At 40.7% G+C, this 18,444-nt stretch overlaps 1 protein-coding gene across 3 annotated transcripts in view; it reads left to right on the top strand.

Annotated features, from left to right (window-relative positions):
• Positions 1 to 18,444, top strand: part of MCOLN2 (mucolipin TRP cation channel 2) — a 50,521-nt gene that overhangs the window by 9,923 nt on the left and 22,154 nt on the right. For all 3 annotated transcript variants that reach the window (XM_055339334.1, XM_055339332.1, XM_055339333.1), the window contains exons 2-6: positions 4,945 to 5,104; positions 11,523 to 11,696; positions 13,704 to 13,857; positions 17,114 to 17,189; positions 17,291 to 17,387. In XM_055339334.1, coding sequence (XP_055195309.1) covers positions 4,952 to 5,104; positions 11,523 to 11,696; positions 13,704 to 13,857; positions 17,114 to 17,189; positions 17,291 to 17,387 — 654 coding nt within the window. In that variant the 5' untranslated portion in view covers positions 4,945 to 4,951. The remainder of the gene's footprint in view (positions 1 to 4,944; positions 5,105 to 11,522; positions 11,697 to 13,703; positions 13,858 to 17,113; positions 17,190 to 17,290; positions 17,388 to 18,444) is intronic.

Here is an 18,444-nt window from a genome sequence, read left to right as displayed (position 1 = left end):
CCACCCAGATGCCCCATATGTTATTTCTAAATTTAAGTTGGACTTATTAAAAATAGCCATCTTGGGCAGCCCTGGTGACTCAGCAGTTTAGTGCCGCCTTCAGTCCAGGGCATGATCTTGGAGACCTGGGATCGAGTCCCACGTCAGGCTCCCTGCATGGAGCCTGCTTCTCCCTCTGCCTGTGTCTCTGCCCCCGCCCCCCGTCTCTCATGAATAAATAAATAAAATATTAAAAAAAAACAGCCATCTTATTACATAACTTTATTACTCACATTAGGGTTTTTTTTTCTGTATTTCTATTGATTACAATTGATTAGTACTATCCTTTATTTTACTGGGTGGGTCCTGTATTCTTCAGGGGAAAGGTTTTCATACTAGCTTTTCCATTTTTCTGTTTTTCCTTTACAGTGGTAGAAGTATTGCAGCTGTTCTATAAGTAGAAAAACTTCTGTATGGATAGACTTCTGTAAATAATTTAACAGAATAAGTGACCTGGTATTTTTTATCTCTGAGATTTTTTTCATCTATGAATTATCTTAATAAGGTTTCTTACAGTAATGTTAACATTAGTTACCCTTTTTTGAACATTTAGTGGACATATAGTCAAAGAAACCAGCACCTGAAAGAATTATTTGAAGCCACTTGAAGCAGTTGGGGCACTGTCTTCTCTCTGTTCCTGGGGTGCTCGATGCATATTTCAGTTATAGCACGGAACACATTTTATCATACCTTTATGTATTCATCTCTCTCCTTTCCACTGGATTGAGCTCCTGGAAGGCAGGAAAATGTCTCTGGCAGAGCTGGGCTCGCAAGCTGTTCACTAAGTATTTGACCTAATGCCCTGTTTCACACCACTGTTTTCAAGAAAACCAGCTCTTCTTTCTTCCATATGGTTTTTCTCACACTAGAGGCCAAGGCAGGAGTTTCCGTGCCATGTTTTGAGGGTTCTATCACAACTTTTCAGATGGCTTTTTCCTCTTATTAAATGGAAAAAAATAGCATAAGTCATCAGGATGACTACATTAGCAACACGGGTCTGCTAAAGTTATGGTGGTTAACTAAATTTAGTACTGCTCAAACATGCCCACGACGAATTCTTCTGGCATGTTCTCGGGGTTCTGAAGGTTCACGTTGGAGGATGTTGCTGTCAGGCACAGCCAAGAGAGCACGTTCTTCTGGGAAGTGCCATCCTTGATGCTTATTGTCCGGTGCCCCCATGGCACGTCCCCCCTGTGGCTTATGGTGAGGTTTCCCCTCTGACTCAGTGAGCCCCTCTGTCAGAGTCAGGCCTGTTTCCACAGTGCTCTTGGCACTCGGGGACAGCATTCGCTGAGCTCTCAGGTAACGTGGGAACATGCACTCACGAGTCTCTCTCCTACCGGATGCTAAGCATCTGTGATTCGGGGAGACCCTGGTGTTCGGGTCCCGAGCCCCCAGCTCAGCCTCAGCGCAGCACTCAGCAGGGTGGCCCATCCCACCCAGACCTAAGTAGCCTGGGTGCAGTGAGCACATTTCAAGGGTCTCCTCATTCTTTTGAGAGGAGCCTGACATGGTCATTGACTTTTCATTTCTAAACGAATTTTTTGTTTTTCGCAAGTTACACATATTTCTTCTAGATACTTTTCCCTGTTCTTGCCTTTCAGTATGCTGAGCCTGATGGTCTTCAACCCATGTTGGATTCCCGTATACCCGGCCCTGTTTCTAGGCCCTGTTTCTAAGTGGACTGCTCCACGTTACTGGGCTTCCTCACATGCTTGTGATCAGTAGGTTCTTCAGGTTACTCGTTAGAGTGCCCGAGTGCTAGGATGAACCTCGGGAGAGGTCTGTGAGTTCGCTAGGAGACGAAGAGCTGTTGTCAGTCAGGAACCCCCTGAACCAAGCTAGTTCTTGGTTTGATTTCTCTGGCTTGTTGGGGTGTGAGGCTCTAAGGAATGTGTCACGGGCATCATTTCTCAGGATGGGCCTATTTTTAAATTTTCTTTGTCTCTTCTTTGATCTAAACTGCTCTGGCCTTCTCTGTAGTCCTCTAAGTTTGGGGACAGGACTTTTGATGCGCAGTACTTTTTCTGAGAGGGTGGCTCTTTGGAACTCCCATCTAAATTTGAGGAGGATCTTCTGTCAGATCTTGGATGGGCTTTGGGCCTTCAGTCCTGGCTCTCTCATTCCCCTTTCCTGGGGCCGCAGACTGAAGCTTAAGTGGGCATGAATGGCAATGGGCCCCCACTCCTCCAGGATCCCCCCAAGACTAGACTGGGAGTTCCTTACTCTTAAATTTTTAAGTGTTCTTTTTTTTTTTTTTTTTAAGATTTTCTTTATTTATTTATGAGAGACCCAGAGAGAGAGAGAGAGGGAGAGAGAGAGAGAGAGGCAGAGACAAGGCAGAGGGAGAAGCAGGCTCCATGCAGGGAGCCTGACACGGGACTTGATCCCGGGTCTCCAGGTTCAGGCCCCTGGCTGAAGGCAGTGCTAAACCGCTGAGCCACTCAGGCTGCCCTTTAAGTGTTCGTAAAAACATCTTTATTATAAGTTTTTTTTAACTAGAATATATCTGATATCTGACATATAACATTGTACAAATTTAAGGTGTGCAGCATGTTGAGTTGATACATTTATATATTAGGATGGCCTCTGTAGCAATAGTTAACTCCTCTGTCACCTCACAGGATTACCATTTCTTTTCCGAGGTGGGAATAATTAAGATCTAGTTTCTTAGCAAGTTTGATGTTTATAATACAACATTATTGTATATATTCACTATATGGTGCATTAGAGCTCTAGGACATCTTGGTCTATTTTTCACTCCTCAGGTACTTTCTCTACCTGCCCCCCAAAAGACGTATATGTTTATCCAACATCTGTCTTCTTTCTTTTCTTTTTCTTTCCCTTTCTAACTGCCCTCTTTCTCCCCTTTCCTTTCTCTTTCCTTTCCCCTTCCTTCCTTCCTTCCTTCCTTCCTTCCTTCCTTCCTTCCTTCCTTCCTTCCTTCCTTCCTTCTTTCCTTCCTTCTTTCCTCCCAGCAGGAAAATTCTAAATAACGTAGCCTACTAATTCTGGAAATAGGAGATCTAAAAATCAATTTAAAGATAGAAAATTATTAACTAAGTATAAGTCTTAAATAGTCTTAAAATAGTCTTTCCCTTTTAGTCTTCTTATGTATGTATGTATGTATGTATGTAGGCTCCACCCAACATGGGGCTTGAACTCATGACCCTGAGATCAAGCATTGCATGCTCTACTAACGAGCCAGGCAGGCACCATCACCCCCCTTAGTCTTTTGAAACTTGTTAGAGTAGATAATGTAGATCTGAAGTCAGTATAAACATAGATCATTTAGATATTTCAGGTGAAACGATGCCCCCAAATGACCCCCAATTAATGAAACTTCCCTAGAAATGGATACCTTGAATGATTGGCTGAACTTAGTAAAATTTATTCATTAAATTTATCATCAAGACACTTCCTATTGTAAGAAACAGAAGACTAATTTAAACTAGCATAAGCCCCAAGTAGTATTTATTAGCTCACATTGCAAGTCTTGGCACAAATGGCTTCAGGCACAGCTGGATCCAGGAACTCAAGTATTGTCATTAAGCTTAGTGTCTATCTTCTATCTATTCTGTGTTAGTTCCACTCTCTGCATGTTCTTTTATGATGGCAAGGTGACTTCCACAAACTCGAGACTTACAGCCTTTGCTTTAAGTCTGTGATCTCCAAACTTTGTTGATTATGATACAAGTTAAGCGCATGTTCTCAATGTGTGTATATTTATTTATAAATTATGTGTGATTATATACCACTGTTATTCTATATGTTATATTAATAATTAGTAGAGTTCAGTTTCTTTTTTTAAGATAAAGAATACAATAGGGGCATCTGGCTGGCTCAGGCAGTAGAGTATGCAACCCTTGATCTTGGTGTAGTAAGTCTGAGCCCCCTGTTGGACATAGAGTTTACATAAAATAAAAAATTAAAGTATAAAATTCATTTCTAAGAAAAGATAAAGAATAAAATAGAAATACTAATACTTTCTGTACTGCCAATGGATTGTTTTGCACACTCCAATTTGGTGATGACTTAGTAGGACATTTCTCCCAACAGATACTATCGCAGTCTTGGGACCACAGCTCATTGCTTCTTTTTGGCCTAGCTTGCATCACATGCCCATTCCTGAATCTAGACCCCTCAAAATAGTAAAAACAAACTTTACCAATGTAAAGCAACACAAATATTTGAGTAGGCATAAATAGATACTATTTTGACTTCCTGAAGGTATTTACATTTTGAACTTTATTATCATTGTTATATTATTAAAAAGGGACATAATCATTCAGAACATTATAGAACATGGATTCTCTGTTTTCATAGCAATTCTAGTTTCTGTGATTTCATATCTGGTATATCATAAAAGTATCCCATCTAGTTTTTGTTATTGAATATTAACAATATTCCAGTGACAGGTGAATTCTATACATTAAGATGTAGGATGATGAGTCTTGCAAATAAAATCCTATTCTTAAAAATTTTGACAATGGCCCTTTGGAACTAAATGAATAACTATGTGGAAAGGCAAGTGATAGAGGGTCCTGAATAATTTTCAGATTTCTAAAGAGAAAAAGAGGTCACTGGTTGGAGACAGAATTTTGCTTGTAAGAATGGATAAAGAACATGAACAGGAAGTTTTATTCAGAAACTCTCTGATGAACGAGATATTCTGTTTATTTAAAAATTGGTCTTCTGGGGATCCCTGGGTGGCGCAGCGGTTTGGTGCCTGCCTTTGGCCCAGGGCGTGATCCTGGAGACCCGGGATTGAATCCCACGTTGGGCTCCCGGTGCATGGAGCCTGCTTCTCCCTCTGCCTATGTCTCTGCCTCTCTCTCTAGCTCTCTCTCTGTGTGACTATTGTAAATAAATAAAAATTAAAAAAAAATTGGTCTTCTGTGGCAGAAATGCAATGGCTCATCTTGATTCTGACGTGAAAGAAGAATGTCTGAGGGAAGACCTGAAGTTTTACTTCATGAACCCTTGTGAAAAATACCGAGCCAGACACCAGATTCCATGGAAGCTGGGATTGCAGATTTTGAAGATAGTCATGGTTACCACACAGGTAATTCATATTGTCAGTTTGTTTCTTTGTTTTTTTTCCTTACCCAAAGATGAAACTGTTTTCATTTTTCCACTCTTGACTTTTGCTCTGAAAAGTCCACACTCAAGTTCATAAAACTGTAAATTTATGTTGACTCTGGAGGGTGATGGTAGGTTGAAGTTCAGTTTTGATAATGACCTTGTTTTAGTAAGGGATTATGAGGTCATCTTTCCACAGGTTCTGTAAATAGAGATAAATAGTAGGTCTGTATATAATAGGAGTTTGATATGGGGGGGTGGTGGAGTTCTATATCTGAATAAAACACATAGCCTGGCAAGAGCTGTTTAATCCCAAGTGATTATGTTCTTGAAATTTCTCATCTTTATTCAAATACACTTTTGAAAATGCAATTTTGACTGTTTTGACTTGAGTCTTGACAATGCTGTTTCCCTTGCAGCAGTAGCTAAGGCGGTAAGTAAATACTTACCATTGGGCTTATTAGGAGCATACAAGGGCTACATTGGGATATTTTTTTTTGAAATTTTTATTTATTTATGATAGTCACACACAGAGAGAGAGGCAGAGACATAGGCAGAGGGAGAAGCAGGCTCCATGCACTGGGAGCCCGACGTGGGATTCGATCCCGGGTCTCCAGGATAGCGCCCTGGGCCAAAGGCAGGCGCCAAACCGCTGCGCCACCCAGGGATCCCCATACATTGGGATCTTTTGTTGAATTTCATATTGTCAAGACTTTATCCCCGTATCACAACAGTCATCAGAGTTGTCATCTAGTTTTTGAGACTGTGGCTCTCTCTCTCTATCATGAATAAATAAATAAAATCTTAAAAAAAAAAAGAGACTGTGGCTTTGAACCAGTTTCAGGGAGGCTCCTCTGTAGGTAACTACACTTGAAATGTGTGCCCTTTTAAAGACACTACCGATTTGGGGTATTTGGCTCCTTTGGCAAATAATCATTCTGATATCAATGTAAAGATGTTATTTCTGGAACACAAAAATAAATACCTTTCTACAAATACTTTTGTATAGTTTTAGAAATGAGAGGAGGTTCCTGTTGTAACTGAAGTTACATCTTTACTCTGATCATAAAGAGATCTTTTCATTGTATGTTATGCTTTCCAGTACACCAAGCTTTAGGGTGACCAAGTTGCTTTAAAAGAAACAACAAAGTTGGAAAAAAAATCAATAAAGTCGAGATACAGGGCTCCTGTTAAATGTGCATGCCTGGGTTTTTTCATTTAAAAATATTTTCATTTAAAAAAATAAATAAAAATATTTTCATTTTAATTCTTGGCTTTGAAGTTTTAATTTTGGCATCCTATAAAGTAGGTACATTGTTAGTATTACTTGGAAGGAGGAGAAATGATGTCCCCTTTATCATTTGGTTAATTTTAATTGTTTTCCAATTTCTTCTCTGGCCAAACCAGCTTTCATTCAGCTTGCTTCTTGATCTATTAATGTTACTATAACTCCACCTTATCTAGGCATAGAACATTGTGATTTTGACTTACCTTCTTTGTCCTGATGTCTACTAAATCTTGTGGATTCTTCCTACAAAACTGTCTACTTATGTTTTGCCATACTCACTATCTTCTCTCTCTAGCTCAGACTCTTATCTCATTCATTTCAAATATGTATGAAGCACCTCCCTGCTGTGTATTCTGCTGGGAATACAGCTGGGAATGCATCACTGCAGCTGAGATGTAGCATAACATATGCCATAGCGGGATCCCTGGGTGGCGCAGCGGTTTAGCGCCTACCTTTGGCCCAGGGCGCGATCCTGGAGACCCGGGATCGAATCCCACGTCGGGCTCCTGGTGCATGGAGCCTGCTTCTCCCTCTGCCTGTGTCTCTGCCTCTCTCTCTCTATCTGTGTGACTGTCATAAATAAATAAATAAAAAAAATTAAAAAAAAAAAAACATATGCCATAGCATTTGCCATATGCAAGGCACAGGTGCCTTTTGCATGTTCATTCATTTCATCCTCAGAGCAACCCTGTGTGTTGGGTCAGTTTTTGCTCCCCTCTTGTGGATGAGGAAACGGGGCCAAAGAGAATACATAATTTTCTTATGGCCATTCAGTTGATAAGGGGTAGAGTCGGATTGGAGCCCTCTGGTCTGGCTCTAGAGTCTTTGATTCTCAGATTGGTTTTATTCTAGACAGGAGTCCTGTCCTAATTTTGCAGTCTTGGGAATACAGACAAGTTAACTAGGCTCCTTCCAGACTTTGTCTGATGCCTACCTTCCTTATCCACATACATACCAGTGTCTTCAGTGCTAATATCAAATGAATTTTTCTTAGAATGCTTTCATTGGGTTACTCTCCTGCTCAGAAAATTTTGTGGTACCCATTTTTCCCACAGAAGAGAATCTTGACTGTGTAGCTTGAAATTCAGATTCCCACAGTCTCCTTGGACTTGCCTTTCCTTTTTTTTTTTTAATTTATTTATGATAGTCACACACAGAGAGAGAGAGAGAGAGGCAGAGACACAGGCAGAGGGAGAAGCAGGCTCCATGCACCGGGAGCCCGATGTGGGATTTGATCCCAGGTCTCCAGGATCGTGCCCTGGGTCAAAGGCAGGCACCAAACCGCTGCGCCCCCCAGGGATCCCTGGACTTGCCTTTCCAATGGGTCTTCAGCTACAGTTTCCTCCCCAGATCCCAGCCAGCTGGATGCACCCAGTGATTCTCATCCCTGCCCTGTTTGTAACACCAAGTCCAGAGTGATTCTTTTTCTCTATCATCATGCAGATGCCACTGGAAGTCCCCCTACAGTCTTGCCTGACCACTCACCGCATGGTTTTCCTGGGTATGCTAGTATCTGTTGCTTTCTATGTCACTGCTTTTAATAGACTATTCCTGAGAAATGATCATTTACTTTACGTGTAGATGTACCCTGTCTCCCCTAGCAAAGTTGAGAGGGATTAAACTCTTATTCTGCTGGAGGACCATTCTAATAAGTTTTGCTACATGGGTGATATCTAATTGGAGCAGATTTCTTGAATACCTTTCCTTCCTTCGGATACCACTTGTACCTCCTCCTCTTTTTCTGTCTCTTAGCACTCCATTCCCAAGTCTAATGGGATAGGTGGCATTTTATCAGGGTTGATGAGGAGGAAACTTTAAAAAAAAAAAAAGAAAGACATTCCTACTCTGCGTTCTGCAGTAATGTATAATTTTGAGAGAGGTGTCCACATTCTTTTGCCAATTCTACTCTTTCCTTCTCATATTCTTTGTACATTATTTTGACAGGATCCTGTTTTTACCTGGTACAGAATATTTTCTCCTACACCGATTTCATAATCAGGTCTTACCTTCACAATCTTTGCCAGGCCGCACTTCACTATTTTTCTATCATATCATAGTCTTGGTAAATCTTAAGATCTAGTTAGTGGGGCAGGAGTACATTTTTCTGTCACCCATTTGACCAAACCCATCATCTCCTTTCTCTTGCTCCATAGAGAGTGTTTGGTTCTGCCATTGCAAGAAGGGCATTTATGATCTCCTCCCTAGGTTTCTCTTCTCTACTAACATATGCTTTGAAAATCCCAACCCTGACCTGATGATGCTGGATCTCAGCTTGTCCTATGAATAATGGAATGGAGTAAATTTCCTCTTCCTGATGCCAGATGGGGGTGGTTCCAAGCAGAGTTTACACCTTCATGTTGTGTCATTCTCCAGGTTGAGTTGAGCTTTGAGTTTTAAGTTAAATAAGGTGGTAGCTTAAAATATCAGTAGTTAAAATGCTACTTTCTTGGTCAAGATATCCATTCCTCATTCAGATTGTGTGTGTGTGTGTGTGTGTGTGTTTTAGTTCAAGTTTGAGTGTGGGAGGAATGGGTCGACTATCCCCGCTTCTAGATTTAAGTTGGCAGCATCTCTTTTTGAGAGATAGTGTGGCCTGGTGGTCAAGAGAAGGGACTTTCTAGCAGTTCCAACCTGAATAAGTTCCCTGACTTCAGGTTGCACATGTATAAAATGGGACTATATTCATCAACAGATTTAGTATTTGACTCTGACATTGTGATAGACACTATTCCAGTTCCTGAGTAGTGGGGGGAAGATTCCTGTCTTTGTGGAGTCCAGTGAATATCCCCTTCACAGGGTATTATGAATTATATTTTTTAAAAATTGTAAATTTTAGGCATAGTCCCTGGCACTCAGTAGATAAGAGCTGTTGTTACTCAACACCATGCAACTTGATCTTGCCCACATCATATCCCAGCCCAGAACAGAGTAAGCACTCAGAAGACTTTGATTGAAGAACTTAATTCACATGCATGTAATTCACCAGTTTTTTTTTCATTTGTGTATCAGTATTTTACAGGACCTTGAAACAATCATGTATGTATTAATTCCCTGGTTTACTTTTGGCTTTCAAAAAACATGACCTTTTCTGGCATCTACAGGCACCATTGAAAGATGTCATGTGCTTAGAAAAACCTTTAGCTTCCAGTTGCTTGATTTCTAGCACAGGTTAGATGATGTGTGGTTTCTCATCTGATACTTGCCTTAGACTAGCTGGGTTTTAACAATTGCTCAATCCTTTGGCTTGGTATTTGAGGAATGTGACCTGGTGAGGCTCAGATGCTAAGGAGTGTCAAGTACATTCTCAAACAGTAGTTGCAATTCTGGAAAGCTAGCATCTAAATTCTTTTCTATAAGAAGAGTCCCGAAGGCAGATTCTCCAAGAGAGGGAAATTATTATAGCACAGTAAAGTGACTTTGGAGTTAGACCTGACTTTCATTCTAGCTACATGACTTAGGGCAATTAAATGGGGCTAAATCTCAGTTTTCACATGTGTAAAGCGGAGATAACCGTAGTGACCTCACCTTAGAGTTTTAGTAATGGAGATGGTGCTTGTAATGCAGTTTAGTAAGCACCTGGAGTATAATAGTTGCTGAAAAATGGTAGCTATTATTTTTAATTATTCAGCCTTTTCAAAAAGTCAGACAAGAAAGCTAAAAAAAATAAATCACTAGAAAGTAGTATATATTTGCATATGCAGATTAACGTGTTTTCATCTGAAAGATTCGTTAGTTGATGTCTGGTTCAGTGCCATGCAGTCTCTCATATCCAACTGTGGAGTGACAGCAAATAGCAGATATGCCACAGTCATCTAGTTGGACTTGCTGATTTCACACGTGAAGAAACAAGAGTCCCAAATTGCTTTAGGGACCCAGTGGGATGAAGATCTGCGGCAAGATTTTTGGACTTTTATTGTCTTTTAAAGTAGATGAGATAAAATAGGCAGATGGGGAGGGCTTATAAAGGTTTGACTTGTCTTCCGCCATTCATGTGTGTGGGTGCGCACATGTGCATGTGTGCATGAGAGAGAGAGAGAAAGAGAGTGAAAGATTGTTGGTGTGTGTATAACTTCTCGGGATGGGGGGGTTGGTAAAATTTAGTGCCTGCTAATTTTCCCCCCATATTGGATTCCAAAATGGGCAGAATGAATACATTGCCTCCTAGTGAAGAGAGCCCTTGGTGCCAAATCTTGGACGACGATACAGCGTAAGAGAGAAAGTAGGAGTTTTGTCACAAGAAGGTGGGTGCGTGCGGACAGTGAATGGGTTTGAACTCAGAGGGGTAAAGCAAGCCCTGCTATTCTTTCTGGTGCTTTGATGCTATAGATCTTGCAGCGAGATCTCTAAGGTGTAAATCTTATATAAGAGTTCTTGCAGAGCTGGAATAATTGAATTCCTTTGACAACTATTACCTCTCAGGTAGAGTATTATATAGTCCACTTTTCAAAAACATTCTTAAAAGCCACATATAAAACCTCATTGTGATTTTATTTTATTTATTTATTTTTTAAAAATTTTTAATTTTTATTTATTCATGATAGTCACACACACACAGAGAGAGAGAGAGAGAGAGAGAGAGAGAGAGAGGCAGAGACATAGGCAGAGGGAGAAGCAGGCTCCATGCACCGGGAGCCCGACGTGGGATTCGATCCCAGGTCTTCAGGATCGCGCCCTGGGCCAAAGGCAGGCGCTAAACCGCTGCGCCACCCAGGGATCCCCTCATTGTGATTTTAAAAAATAATTACAATTTCTAAATGTTAATCAACAAAAAATGACATTACTTTATTGAGTACATCAGTTTATAAAGCAATTAATTTGAAATCCAAATATACAATAAATGGATTCCGACTTCACTGATTTGGATTTCTCCTCCTTCATTCAAAATCAGTAAGGTTGGTAGTCACTGGGAGTGGTAATTTCCTCTAATTTTACACTATTTTGACTTGCCAATGTAGCTTAATGAGTGTATTCTTTTCTGGGACTTGTATTTTGACATTAATGTGGTTAGTAAACACTTGCTGATATTTATAGGCAGGAGTTGATAATATGAATGCATTTGCCTGCCCTGGTAAATGGTAAAATTCACATCTTCGTATTTAATTTTCTTTTCTAGCTTGTTCGTTTTGGTTTAAGTAACCAGATGGTAGTTGCTTTCAAAGAAGAGAACACTGTTGCTTTTAAGCACTTGTTTTTAAAAGGATACTCTGGCATGGATGAAGATGACTATAGTTGCAGTGTCTATACTCAAGAGGATGCCTATGAGAGCATCTTTTTTGCTATCAATCAGGCAAGTGTTTTGTTATGAATGATTGACACTTGACTTTGTTGTTTTAGCCTATTTTGCCTATTTAAGTTTTTTCTTAAAGATTTGTATTTATCCCTTTATACCGACTACTTTTGGGAGATTACCTTACCCAAGTTCAAACAGCCAAGAGTGGATTTATACTCTCAGAAGGTTTGATGAATGAGATATCAAATCTAAGATTGCAGAGTCTCAATTTTGATGTCTTAGCATTAATAAACCTAGCTGAATATTAGGAATATGGAGGAGGGTATGATATACTCATATCTAAGTAAGTATTGAAAAACCACACTGATAGGCCTGAAGAAAGCATTTAGGGGAGGGAAATTGTTATTCATATTTTTTCTTTTCTCATTCATTCAATAAATATTTGGGTGCCTACTATATACGAGGTATTCTAGATACTGGGAATGCATCATGAATAAAATGGACAAAAAGCCTTGTTCCCATAGAACTTCATTCTAGAGATGAGAACCAGACCAATGAAAAAAAGTGAAATGTATAGCATTGAATGCTAGCTCCCTCAAAACACCACCAAGAAAACGTGTTAATAAGCAAAACTGAGCTTATTACTTACAGAGGTAAGGGAGATGCTCCCTTGACCATTCTTATTAGTTCCTTGGGTGAAAAGGGCACAGTCCAATACCGATTTTGAAGTGTAAGGTAGACTGGTCTTTCAGCATGAGGGGAGCTCAATTAGAATTGGATAAAGATATGATATCATAGTTTTGGATTGGTGGACACAGCAAGGTGAGGGTTTGTGGGGAGATGGGCTTGGTTTCAAAGAGTCTTGCATTTATTAGACTAAATCTTCAGATTGATTGTCTAAATCAGTTGTTGTGGATGTTCCTGAAATGAACAATAGTTATTTGTAACTGTTATGTTCCTGGGCAAAAGCTTCCTAGAATAGGGGCACCTCGGTGGCTCAGTTGGTTGTGTCCAGCTCTTGATTTTCTGCTTAGGTCATGATCTCATCTCAGGGCCATGAGATCCAGCCCCATTTGGACTCTGCAATAAGCGTGGAGCCTACTTAGGATTCCAACCCCCAACTCTCTCTCTCTCTCAAAAAAAAAAGTTTCCTGGAATAGTGAAGTCATGTTAATGAAGGTGGGAGTTAGTAAAGCCCTCTTAGCCCTGTTAGTGCAGATAGGCGAATGGTAAAGTCATGTTTATGTAAGTAAATAACAGTTGTGTTAGTGTGAGCTGTGAGGTATGGACGGCTTGAGTCTTCAGTGGTGTGTCTGACAGTGATGGCTGCCATGAAATAAAGCTGGGGAGGAGACTGGCAGTGCCTGGTGGAGCCTGTGCACTGGTGATGGATGCTTGCAACTTGCACTGGATAGTAAGGGAAGGCCTCACTGAAGTAATATTTGACTCAAGACCTGAAGGAGTGAACCTAGCAGATGGAACATGGGGTTCCAGGCAGGGGGTACAGCAAAGACCCCGGTGGGAATGTGCCAGGCAAGCTCCAGGAACCAACTGGGGACCAGTGTGGCCTTGAAAGGTGGCGTTTGGAGCCAGGAGACAGTAGTCTGCTGTGAGTTAGACAGGTGGGAGTGTCTGTTAGCACGTCGTCTATTGTAGTTCCAAGTTCCGTGAGGCAGTGTGTTTCCTGCCCACCCATGAGGAAATTACCTTGTGGTATTTTACACGGGAAAGTTCTATTGAGGGATCTGACACAAAGTTTAAAATAGCTATAAGTGTATTCCATATGCTGTAACTTCTTTTTTTTTTAAAGATTTTATTTATTTATTCATGAGAGACACAGGGAGAGAGGCAGAGCTGAGGCGTCTGCCTTCAGACACAGAGGCAGAGGGAGAAGCAGGCTGTCTGTGGGGAGCCTCATGTGGGACTCGATTCCAGGACCCTGGGATCACAACCTGAGCTGAAGGCAGACGCTTAACCACTGAGCCACCCAGGTGCCCCTTACGCTGTAACTTCTGATGAAACTCTTAAAAGCTCATACGATTTTTATTTAACTATTTTGAATAGTATCATCATCTAAAGAACATATCCCTGGGGACGCTCGGTTACGGAGAAAATGAAGACAATAGAACTGGCTTGAAAGTCTGTAAGCAGCATTATAAGAAAGGGGCCATGTTTCCTTCTAATGACACACTGAACATTGACAGCGACATTGAAGTAGGTAATGCACTTTCATTATATGCCTTTATCATCTTCTGTGGTAAGAGCAAACATCCCTTCATGTGCTGACAACCCAAATAGAATGATTTTGCTTCTTGTGACAGCTAACTTAATTGAGGTTGAACATATGCCTGCAAAGGCTTTTCTCTCAGGGGACTGTGGGTCTACCATGATAGGACCAGGGAACATTTGTGGAACGTCTTGGTATAACTCAAGACTTTTGGGGGTTGAGGTAAATGTACAGGTGTTTCCTGTTTGTTGAGGTTTGTCCCTCCATGAGGAAGCAATTAGGCTTGGAGGGGGAGAAGAGTCTAATTATATATGAAATAATGTATGTTGAAATGCTTGGTACTCTTGCTGTTAATGCAAGAGTTAACTACATTAATGCTCTTCAAAGATGAATTGTACTTAGCAATTCATTTTCTCTTTTAGGAGGTTGCTTAGCAAGAAGTTAGTATCTAATCAAGTAGAATTCTCTTGTGCAACTCTGTTAAGAATTTGAAAACACATTATATGTAAGTGCAAACTAGTTGACTTAAGGCTCTGGAAGTTTTGTCATTCATTCAGCAAATCTCTGGTGTATAACTAGCATGCCCAAGGCACTTCCTGTTTTATATACTGGGGTTATGAACTGTGAAGATTAATTAGTCATGACTCCTCAAGAAACAGTTCAGGAGTGGGGGTCCTAGTATTCATGTGTGATAGTTTTATTAAGAAGAGAGCATCGCATAGTTCGTTTGACCATATTTTCTAACATTCAATTTAAAGATGCTTTGTCAAAATAATAGAAGAATACATCTGTAAAACAGAGGTTCCGAGTCTGTTTCCACAGGCTGCCTATTGAGAATCTCGTCGTGAGTAAATGTGTCCCATGCTCTTGACTCTGAAACCAGCAGCCCATCAGCCAAGCACCATGAGAAGCCTCAGGTTTCTTTTAGTCATCTAAGTATCAGCAGCCTGGTGCTGTGGCCAACAGCCTTGAAATACCCCTTGTCCTGTGTGACTTAATTAGATGCATCTTACAACTATTTTCCAGTGATTCTTATGTTTTCCTCACTTGATTTTTCTTGGAAGATGAGTGAAAGAGACACAGCCAAAGTCAGTGTCAGTGGCTAGGTAGGCAGGACTAGGACTGGCAGTGCCAGAGAGTGGAATTTATTACCTGACTCCTGTGCAGTGGTGTCCTTGTCTGTTTTCCTTCTATCAGAATATGGAATAATTTTCACCAAAGCAGAAGAAGTTGGTTATGAATTTTACTTTATTTTAAGACAGACTATTTTAGCAAGTTATTTGTATTTTTGACTTATGAAATATAACTTGTCAAAGAGAACCTTTTGACATATCTATCTACTCAAGAGATGTAAAGAATATTCTTAAAATACTTGATACTGGATCTTAGACCTTTTTTCGGATATATTGGAGGCAGTCTGCACATGATAGGAATAGGAATTGAGCTGGACTTCATTGGTGAGGCATTAGAGTTTACGAAGGTGAATGAGCAGACGCTGTTCTAGATTACCTATCTGTGACTTTTGCATCATCTTTACCATTGAGAGGGTCATCCTTTAGTGTGTAAATGCAGCCATCCCCCTCCATGCCTGCTTCCTTGGTGGGTCTCTATTCATTGCACAGTCTTTGCATGACCGATTGTGTAGATCAAGCTAAGAATTTCCTTCAAATCATGCTGTGGGCATTTCATGCCTCTAAGACCTATAGCTTTAGAGGTTATCCTCATTGGGGGAACTGTTATAAATCCTGCTTTTTAAAATGTCTTTACAACATTTAGATGGCTATCATTCTAATAGTGTGTGTTTCTTTTTCTGTAACACAGATTTTGAATATGTTCCTTCTCTTTTCAGAATATAGCCACTTACTCAAATAAATGTAAATGTTTTATTTTCTTTTACTTTGTCTTCAAATAAGAGTGTGAGAGGTAGAAGGACCCTAAATATCATCAGTTTGGCTTTTACTTTACAGTTGAGGAAGTTGATGCTTAGTCAGGCTAGGTGGCTAAGCCAAGGTCATGTACCGATGTAGTGATGGGAGGTCTTTGCTGCTCCACGCCCAGTGGGAGAAGACATTTAAAGAATTGGCTATCAAGTCTACCAATTTTCTCAAACACCTCCTGAGTGCTAGGCACTGCCCTAGGCCCTGACTTTTAGGTTTCAAAGGCAGCAAGAAGGGGCAGCCACAGTGTGGGCGAGAGTCAGCCCAGGCTGGCTTCCCACCAGTTCTGTGTCAGGGCTCTGTGACCTTGAAAGCCATTCACTGTTTCTAGCCTGTTTCCTGCCAAGGTGTTGAGCTACCCAACGAAGAGACTATTTTTATGTGAGGCTCTTGGAATGATTTTATAGTTTACACCTCATAATTTGTTTTTACTTGAATAAAACCTCAATTCTTCCTTTTTTTTTAATTTTGAAAAAGCATCAGACTTAACAGAAAAGTTGCAAAATAGCACAAAGATTTCCTTGTCTACCCTTCATCTAAATTTTCCAAAGGCTAACATTTTACCACATTTTTTAAAATCATTTTTTCCAATGTATTAATATTTCTCCTGAAATGTATGAGAATAAAGTGCAGGCATAATGTCTTTTGACCTCTAAATACTTCAATGTACATTTCCCCCAAACAGGAACATTCTCCTACAAAACCACCATACAGTGCTTAAAAGCATGAAGGAACATGGATACAGTACTGTAACTTACAAACCCAATTCACATTTCATCCATTGTCCTGTTCTTTATAGAAAAAGAAAACTGCCTGCCCGGACTGCCACCTCCCCGCCCCGCCCCATGCCCCCTCCATGCACCGCTTGCCACCTCCCTGGTCCAAGATCACATAACGCATTTAATTGTCAGGTCAGTTTAATCTCCTTTAATCTGGAGCAAAATAAAATTCCTTAGCCTTTTTTTTTTTTAATGACCTTGACATTTTAAAAGAGTAGAGTGTTCCTCACTCAGGTTTTCCTGTGTCTTGTTTATGACTTGATTGAGGTTACGTATTTTGGGCAGGAATACCACACAAGTGGTACGTTATTTCAGGAGGTGTCTGTTTATCCCATTCCTGGTGATGTTAACTGTGATTGTGGCATCTCCAGGTCCTTCCCTGTCAAGTCACTGGTCTCGTTACAATGAATCTGGATTTTGTGGGAAGATACTTTGGAACTTTTAAGTGTCCTGCTTCTCAGCACACCTGTACCACTGCTTTTTAGCATTTGATTATTGCCTGAAACAATCCTTCTTGTTTCATTGCCCTAGACTGTGTTCACTTAGACCTCTCCAAGGACCCTCAGGACTGGAAGAACTTGTCATTCTTCAGACTGGAATTTTACCGGTAAATAAGTTTTTAAGTTTCATTTCCCAAGAGACATGGGAGAAAGCAGAGGAGGATAGGACGACGCTGACAATTTATACCTTGTAATGTTTTTTGTTCAGGCTCTTAGAAGTTGAAATTTCCTTTCGCCTCAAAGGCATCGACCTACAGACAATTCATTCCCGAGAGTTACCAGACTGTTACGTCTTTCAGAATACGGCAAGTGTCTTGTCTTACTACAGCTGGTTTTTATTATTTTTCTCTACTGTTGCAGATGCCAAGTGTAAAACACACCAGCCTACATAGATGTGTTAGATGCAGTTGTGTTTGAAGTGGCTTAATGACACTTTCTAGCATTGTCGATCCAGAGACCATTACTTTGGAAAATGGAGCAAGCCCTTTCCAACTTCTTCTTTTTTTTTTTTTTTTTTTTTTTTTTAAGATTTTATTTATTTATTCGAGAGAGAGAGAGAGAGAGAGAGAGAGAGAGAGAGGCAGAGACACAGGCAGAACGTGGGACTCGATTCCAGGTCTCCAGGATCACACCCTGGGCCGAAGGCGGCGCTAAACCGCTGAGCCACCGGGGCTGATCCCTTTCCAACTTCTTAAAACCAGATTTCTGGGCTGCAAAGAGGACTTTTCAGAATTGCCTTTGGCCTTTTACTCCCCTAATACATTAGAAGAAAAGTCTATGACAGGTGTTTTAAGTGTCTATGATGTTTTTCCTACTTTCAAAGGAAGGTCTTTGCAACCGTTGTCGCAGATGTTTTCAAACCTCCCGGCAGAAACTGCTTCCTTGATCTGAAGGCCAGTCTGCAAAGGATTACTTGTTGCTTCTTGTGGTTTGGGAGGAAGCATGTGCAGTAGAAGAGAATGTTCACTTCTGTGGGGAGAGTAACCAGCCTTCTCATCTCATGGAGTTTCATCCTTTCCCTCTGGCCCTCGCTCCCTTCCTCATGTTTATTGAGGGGCAAAACTGAATGCTGAGCTGAAGTTGTATGTGACCAGCTTTCAGCAACTCGGAAGAGTGCCTCATTCAACAACAGTCAGTCAATATGTGATGAGACCCTCCTATGCACCAGACATTGCCTCCTATAGAGGTGCGGTGGCTCTCAGGAAGCTTACAGCCTAGTGGAAGAGCGAGACTGGAAAACAAGCAAAGAAAGAAATGAAAGTAATGATAAATCTTGACATGCAGTGAGGAAGAACGTCTCTGGCAGAGGAAAGCATGATTAGCCTCCCTGGGGTAACCTCCAAATTACAAAACACATTACAA

Source organism: Nyctereutes procyonoides, unplaced genomic scaffold (assembly GCF_905146905.1).
Source record: "Nyctereutes procyonoides isolate TBG_1078 unplaced genomic scaffold, NYPRO_anot_genome, whole genome shotgun sequence".
Lineage (NCBI taxonomy): Eukaryota > Metazoa > Chordata > Mammalia > Carnivora > Canidae > Nyctereutes > Nyctereutes procyonoides.
Note: the sequence above shows the minus strand (reverse complement) of the source record. Positions and strands in the feature narration are given on the sequence as shown.